Source organism: Lipophrys pholis, assembly GCF_963383615.2.
Source record: "Lipophrys pholis genome assembly, chromosome: 4".
NCBI classification, from domain to species: Eukaryota; Metazoa; Chordata; class Actinopteri; order Blenniiformes; family Blenniidae; genus Lipophrys; species Lipophrys pholis.
The window spans coordinates 18,975,083-18,983,551 of NC_137637.1; the positions used below are offsets into that span (position 1 = coordinate 18,975,083).

General features: G+C 43.3%; 1 protein-coding gene across 1 annotated transcript; it reads right to left on the minus strand.

Moving 5' to 3' along the window:
* Nucleotides 1-366: 366 nt before the first annotated feature.
* LOC308108178 (adenosine receptor A1-like) lies at nt 367-8,157 on the minus strand (the record flags this gene model as incomplete). Its single annotated transcript, XM_080460940.1, has 3 exons — nt 367-4,120; nt 4,206-4,500; nt 7,817-8,157. The coding sequence occupies 3 exons, from the start codon at nt 8,155-8,157 to the stop codon at nt 3,734-3,736; spliced, it is 1,023 nt and encodes a 340-aa protein (XP_080317066.1). The 3' UTR covers nt 367-3,733.
* Nucleotides 8,158-8,469: the final 312 nt, after the last annotated feature.

Consider the following 8,469-nt stretch of genomic DNA (forward strand, 5'->3'; position numbering starts at 1 on the left):
GTTAACCGGTGACTCGAAATGCCCCGTAGGTGTGACTACGAGAGTGACGGAGTGGTGATCTGTGCAGGGTGCACCAGCTAAGAGCCGCGGGAGATGAACTTGGAGTGATGCATCTCCTTAAGCAGTATCGCAGATAGATGAATGGATGTCGGTCCATCTTACTAAATATGACCTGATTGGATGATATAGGTGTGTGAATTTGCTGAGTTAAAAAAGTAGAATTACACAATACTGTCATGTCCTGCAAACACCAACTTGTTAGCAACTCTCTATTGATCCATGGAGTAGCTTCATTATCGTTTTCTTGAATTGTAAGTGTACGCCAACAGAAAAGGATAAAGCACCAGCTTTCTGCTTTTTGACTTCGTCTACTGACCTTTTTATTTCGACATACCTTTATAATTAGATATTGACATTTAAACAGCTCGTAATGACAGCACACGGTGCTCCGAGCCTGCAGCACTTCATTCTGATCAACAGGGTCTACATAAATCTAAGCTCAAGATTTTCCTCCGATATTGTCAATATACACGTGAGAATATTGCACAAATTTAGTTTAATTCATCACACCGTTTGAGTCCAAATTGATAAACCTTAAAGCCACTATGTGTACAGCTGAAACACAGGTAAACAGATAGATGAGGGGCAGTGGTACAAACACATTTCCACATCCAAACAAAACAAGTGTAGTTGACGATGTGGTGACAACTGTCACGCACGCGATGATGGAGAATTCAGAATTTAACATATGACTCATTGGCTGACTCTTGCATTTCTCCGTGAACATAACTTCTGTCGTTTCTATTCTACTCTGTTGCTGCAATTAATTCCATCCAGTATTTCATGTAAGTCGTTTCACTTAACAAAATGCTGTTTAATGAGATACGGGCTTTCTAATTCTCAGATTACGCTTTCACTTTGAGATGCAGCTTATTAAATAGATCCATTTGCATTATCGCCCTCTGTTATATAAAGGTTAGAAAACCATTCTGCTGATATCCTGTTGTTAGTGAAAATAGATGGTGCAACACAGATTGCGAGCCCCAACTACTTCCTCTATTTGACAGTTCCTGGCTCCGCCTTCCCCGCTGGCTGCTCGACAGTAATGCAAATCCCCGGGCCAAGTTTACCAAAGTTTGTCAAGATGCACAACATCTGAGCAAATCCTCTTATCGCAGCAATCCTACAACAATTCTATCGGAATTAAGTGTCTTTGTGGACTAAATTATGCACATAGTGGCTTTAAAAGTGTTATATATGAGCCAAAACAGAGGGGAAAAAAATCACATGAAAATACTTACAAGAGCAGCATATTAAATACAGTGAATACACATTGATGAAAACCTGTGTGTGTGTGTGTGTGTGTGTGTGTGTGTGTGTGTGTGTGTGTGTGTGTGTGTGTGTGTGTGTGTGTGTGTGTGTGTGTGTGTGTGTGTGTGTGTGTGTTCTGTACATGTTGTCAAATATATGAGCGTGGTCTTAAGGGTGAACTTCTCCTGAATGTAAACCCTGGATAACTTCCTCAGCTGTTTTCACACCCATCTCTCATCTCCTCACTTATTCACAAAGCCTCTGTGCCAAAAGACAAAAATGAATGACTAACGTGTTCACCTCTGATAGCGATTTTCATACATAAAGGTGCGGAGAGAAAAAGTGGGATGCACATACAGTTGTGACTCCAGTAGTCTCCGCTATTCCACATACAGCATTGTGAATTTAAATAAGTGCTCACTGTACGCTGTGACAATGCTCACTCCTTCAGAAGGTGGATTTCACCACCTGCTCACTCATTCACAGCCGGGGACGTCTCACAGATAGAACAGTTGTTTGCACACACAGGTCACTTTAAGACAGTATCTTTGATTAACATTTGTACATATTCTAGTTACACACCGTATATATTGTCTGTGTCAGCAGCTTTATAACAACATGTATCCAACATTTCAAAATGTCCAACTGAATCTCCATGAAAACAATGTTTGCATTGCACGTTTGCTGTTTTCCTTTAAGCCATAAGTTCACTGGTAATGTACAAAGCTCAGTGCCTCCCATTTATTTCACTGATCCTTCTAGTAGCTTAGAAGTGAACCTCCAATAGTGATGAAAACTGTAAAAAAGAAAGAAAAAAGGAGCTGGAACTCAGCCATCCCACAGCATGGAGTCTCTAGGGCCCTGATCCTTTATGATTTAATTGACATGGGCGATTGTAAAATCATATGTAAAACATCAAATAGAAATTTGATGATTATTATCTTCACAGATAACCTACATCATGCAAATTTAATAATAAACTGCTACTTTTTTTCCCCCCTCTAATGCATTCTGGGTAAAGGGATGAGATGCAAGGAGGGATTGATTTGTTCCATTCATGGACTGGAGGAATGTCAACATTCAGAAGCTGGAGGGACAGGCCTTCACTTACAACACTACTGTTCCTTCACAAGCGCTGAACCTGAAATACTTGAAATTAACTGAAATGAAGTCTATTTTTCGAAAACTAGTCTATTAGGTTCGGTGCTCATTGTTGTTTTGATGATGGTCTGCTACACTGGTTGTTAATACAAAATTGTGTTTTTGGTTCTGAAATACGGCGATTAAATATGTTTGCAGAACCATACAATGCCAGCACATGTTCAGGAGATTGAGTTGTTAATAATCACTAAACATAACTGGTCAGTTCCTGCAGCTCAAGAGAAAAAAAAAGGGAGTGAGGATGTGACGCACTATTGCTAAATCTCTCAAAGCAAAATTTTAAGAGGGAAACGCCTCTAAGTCATGTCGAAGGGCTTAAAGCGGTCATCTCTGTGGTATAGTCGTATGGAGCTGAACAGATGAAAAAGCTCCAACGTCCCTCAGATTCACAGTTCTCAGTGAGAAGGCGCTGATGTGGCCACAGGTTTTGAGTTAACCATCTGGGTTTTTCTTACTGTTGTCAATTTTCACATATTTAATGGGGAGCATCAAATAAAAGGGGCTGTCTTTTGATGACTTTGTGATTATGTCACTCAAATTGTTGGGGGAATGTAAAAAGAATAACCTTCACATGTATTACACTTCTGGAAAGGGAGGGGGAGTTTAATGCGTTACTAACTAACTTTACTGTCAGTTAACCAGAGGTGCTCTAAATTCTACACGTTTTCTCCTACATACACACAACATACAGTACGTCATTGGTCCACCCAAAGCACCAAACTGGATCCGCCAACTGCCTTCATGTCCATCACAGTCTTCCTGTAATGCTGCAGTGGGCCAACGTTTCTCTTCATCACATACACAGTCCTTAAGGCCACTTGTAATGTAGCACATGAGAGGATAAATATGAGATATCATTCACATGAAAAAGGCCATACGTTTTCATTTAGGCCAAACATTTTTGTCGATTACCACATTTGCTGGTTTCCGTACCACATGTGCTACAAACATACACGTACTGATTCAAGTCCAACAGGTTGTTGTTGAAACAGATTAAAAGCCCCTTTTCCCCACACGACATCATCATTATTCTGTCAGCCGTTGATGAAATCTGTCTCATCCTAAGCTCCATTGTATGATTTAGGATTTCTGTGCTGATATACATTTAATCCCAACATCTCAGAGTTTGACGTAAGAAGCCGGTCTGTCAGAGAGTCGTCCATCGGACATCCTTCGAAGCCATTGAGGTCATTTGGACCTGTGAACAAAGTAGCCTTTTCCACTCTGTGACGGTGCCAGCGATCCATTAGGTTGCAAATGCTCACACGTCATCGTCATCGTCGTCGATCTGCCTCAGCCTCCTCTCGTGACTCTGCCCTCTCTGGCTCCCTCTTTGAGGAAGACGATCAGCAGGCCTGCCCTGACAAAGCACATACTGTTTCCAGATTTTGCGGAATGCTGTACGAAATTTCTTGATGCGGAACGCGTAGACGATGGGGTTGACAGCCGAGTTGCCGTGCGTGAGGATGATGGCAATGTAAATGAGGAACATCGGCTTGTCACAGGCAGGGCAGAAGAGGGTAATGCAGTTGAGGATGTGAAGAGGTAGCCAGCTGACTGCGAACAGGAAAAGAACGAGAGCCAGCGACTTGGCTAACTTGAGCTCCTTCCCGAAGTAACGGCTCGGGTCTGTGTGGCTCGCTGTCACCTACAGAAAGATAAAGAAGGTGATCACTCATCCGGAAATAGACCTGGTCCTGCTTTGACAGCAGCCGTGAACAAAAAGCAATCACCTTTTTGTTGAGCTGCTTGTGGATCATGTAGAAAATCTCCACGTAGATGGCCACCATGAGCAGCAGGGGGGGCAGGACCCAGCCGAAGAAGTTGAAGTAGACCATGTAGTCCATGCTGATGACCGTCTCAAACTCACAGGTTACCAGGAGGTCGTCGGTAATCACTGAGCCGTTATCGCGGAGCCGCTGAAGGTTGTTCCAGCCCAACATGGGCGTGAGGCCCACCACAATGGACACCAGCCAACATAATAACACTGCCGTGCCGGCTCGCCGGGGGGTCACAACCCGTTTGTAGCTATGGCAACAAAGAAGAGGAGATTAAACATTGCCTTGAATAATATCAGCGGTATTGAGGAGGCATTCTTGTGGTGAGTATCAAAATGTGAAGAAACTGTCCCTACCCAGTCGACAGACATGTTCACACATTATACCTCTGTAACACCACTTAAAACCTGCTCCCAGAGTCCACCGTCGCACCGAAACACACAACTTTTTTTTTTTTCTCACCTACTCTTGGCCCCCTGGCAGCACACTCCATCAGTCTCACACCGAAGCTCCATTGTATGAGCGCAAGCTGCTGATTGTGAGGCTCCGATAATGTTTTTCATGGCACTGAAAACACAACTGAAATACACTCCCTTCCCAGGTCAGGCCTTTGTGGAATTTCCATTCACATCTGCTCAGATGCATGTTCACTTAATTTAAACTTTTTCTGTGAGATGAATTATACTGTATTTCCCCTAGCATTTATCATTGGGGTTTGTTTTTTTTTTTTGTGTGTTTTTGCTTTTAAATTGATGTTCTGTTTCTAAGTATTTGCTCTTCCTATTATGTGAATTTCATTGAAATGCTTTGTGTACAAAATATGTGATACAAAGAAACTTGTTCATTACATGATGTTAATAAGTCATTTCTCCAAAGCAGCTGTCAGCAAATAATCCCAGACTCAAATTCAACAATTATGCTTAAAGTTGTGATTTCTTTTTTCACTAATATAAGTGTTTTAAAGAATGACTTGTATCTTCTTTTTAGAGTTCATAGGATTGAAGTGAGGCTGGTGCATAAGATTGATTATCTAAACTACACTTACAACTCAACCATTGTCAGTGTGAAAAAGGCTCCAGCACTTTGTGAATGGGTGAGACAAGGCAAAAGATGGTCGGATGAAAGGATGGACTTTTAGGTTATTTGATTAAATAGTTTTCATTTCTTTCCATTTAATTGTAGCAGGACAGTCACAGTATAGTTTTGGCACAACTAATCAATTTGGAACTCTTTTCTGGATATATAAAAAGATCTGAAATTCCGACAGGGTAAAAGCATTCCTACTGTTCAGACACGTAAACTGTGGGAAACATTGCTGTGGTCAGTTCTTGGAAATGACAATAGGACGTCACGAGTGCTTTCTCTCCCACACGGCACTCTGCTAATGGGCAGGGCTGTGAGTTAGTCATTGTTAAGTAGACGTGTGAAATTCCTGTGGTGGCCCGCTCACTCCTCATTCAGTCTTTAATTCTACAGCGAATGACTTCACTTGATTAGATGGAAACGGTCAGCAAACCATATCACGTGGTTACGGGCAGCTGTGGCTCGGTTCGTAGAGCGAGTCGTCGCTCAATCGCAAACGTTACAGGTCCCATTCCCTATCTGTTCACATTTTGAAGTGTCCTTGAGCAAGACACTGAACTCCAAACTGCAGCTGCCTCCATTGGTGTATGAATGGGTGAATGTGATTAACAATGTAAAGCGTGTTGGGGAATGCCAAAACGGTGGAAAAGTGCTATATAAGTGAAATCCATTTATTTACTAATTATCTACCTCAATTTAGGTCTTTCTCCTCTCAAACTAAATTCACATTAAGACCAAGACAAACACAAAGACACTCCAGTTTGTATGTGTAACCTTCACATTACTCATTTTCTTCTTGCTTCTCCGACATTCCTGTCCCTTGTTCTCCTCGTCTCAGATCCTCCATCAGCTAAAGAGCACTCCACTCAAAGTTCAGCCAGGGTGACACAGACACAGCACGACAAATTTGCATCCACAGATGTCATAAGAGTCTTGTGTGTCTTGAATAGTTTTTCCCATATGCAACATTAGAGTTCAGTTTCTAATCTCAATTTGTGCTCCGATGAGTGTCTGTACAGCTGCTTGCAAAGACAGACTCTCTGTATGCATACAGATCAGCTGCAGACCTGCCAAACAATACTTTCTGGGTTTCAATGCGGTTCCCTTCCTTCTGTCTTCCTCTGAGATTTTTGGTCCTATCCTCATGCTCCAGACCTCCACAAGTGTGGACGTTTTCAAATCTCAGTTCATAACCGTCACGTGTGCACTTCCATACACCTCAGCTATAAAAAGCAATCAGTGCTTGTTAAACTGTGTCTCTCCAGAGTGGCCGGGGTGGTTTAGGCAGGGGGACTCAATTTCTGCCTCACATTATCACTTCACCACGAGACAGTAACACACAGCTCCCTGGAGTCTGAAATTTGAACGTGTCCAGACTACAGTCTGTTGCCAAAATGAATTTCCTTCTGAGGTGAAAGTGAAATTTCTTATAACAGAAAAAAGGACACAGACACCCAAAATTGCTTGATATAAATATCTCAAAATATTTTATCGGTCATCAATATAAATGTACTTGTATAATTGTCTTTACAACACACACAATAAGGTCTCAGTTCCTCTTGATGTAATGGTGTACTTTCACTGACCGATTGAGAAATGCTGATAAGTGTGTTCCTGTGTGTGTGTGTGTGTGTGTGTGTGTGTGTGTGTGTGTGTGTGTGTGTGTGTGTGTGTGTGTGTGTGTGTGTGTGTGTGTGTGTGTGTGTGTGTGTGTTTTGGTTGCCAGCTCCAGAAATTATGCAATTCATCAAGCAGCCACCATGAGCCTATTGACCAATCATGCATCCCCTGCCAGCTCCTTCCAGGCTTATTGTCAAATGAGTCAAGCTGAAGTGGAAATGAGAGTTTTGGAGATAAATGAAAATAGAGAAGCACATGCAAATAACAGCAGCTTACAACATCTTGGCAATGCACCTGACGTGAAAATAATCACTCACACACCAAAAGCTTCTTTCTATGATGCAGGCAACAATTTTGATGAGGGAGACCTTGTCCATCCTTTTTTTGCACAGCTTTCACCAACCTTTACAAAGATTTGGGAGGGAACAGCTTCATTTGTATTTTTGTCAGACCCTTCTCAATAAGAAAGTACAACTTATAGCTTTATATTTGTTATAAGGAATGGATGCCAAAATAACCTGCATGACTAAAATTAAAGTATAAGTTTGAGTATTTCTTTTGTACACATATTAAAACCAGGAGATTAAATGTGAGCCTCATTAGTAAGATATCCAATCTTCTCCGACTCAAGTTGAGATTTGATGAGAAAACAGATTACTGTCACATTAAGTTAACCTTACAATAAAGTAACCCCAGAGAGCAGACACGTTTACTCCCTCGCTTCACGGTGATTGAGGTTAGAATTAATAAACGGCGGAGATATGCCCGCCTTGTTGCGTGTCCTTGGTCCAAGCAGCGGTCCAGACACAAAGGCGTCTATACTTAAGGTATTAAAAACTGGAGAAATTCACCTTTAGGCCTACCTCATGGGTATTTTGACTCTCAAGTAGCGGTCAATGGCGATGGCCAGCAGCGCCAGGATTGAACTTTGCGTGAGGACGAGCACCGTGCAGGCGACCAGCAGGCAGCTGTAGAAGTGCGTCTGGAGCCCGATGCTGATGGTGATGGCGAGCGGGATGACGAGAGCCCCGACCGCAATGTCAGCCAAGGCCAGAGAGACGATAAAACAAAACGTGGTGTCTCTCAGAGACCGGTTGATACGCACAGCCCACACCACCATCACGTTCCCGATGACCGAGGACAGCGCGATCACCACCTCCATCCCGATGTAGAGCGCTTTGGAGGGCGGCAGACCCCAAGTCATGATCGCAGACGCTGGAGGAGTGCGCGCTCAGCGGAGAAACGACCTGGACACGGCGAGGGGGTCCCCGGCTTCAGTTTGAGGGTTCTGACTGAGGCACTCGCTCCGTTTAAGGTTCGCATGTTTCACGTCCCATGCAAAGCAGTGGAAAGGTGTTCCTCTGAGTTGGTGGAGGGTCCACTCCGGACAGCTGCGCGCCAGACGCGCTCCGGACTCCGGGGAAGAGGTTTCTCCCTCCAGCAGCCGGTTGGCGGGGGGACGGACGGGACAGACCCGGGAGGGGAGACTGGGGGAGTCACTCGTAGGTTCCCAAAA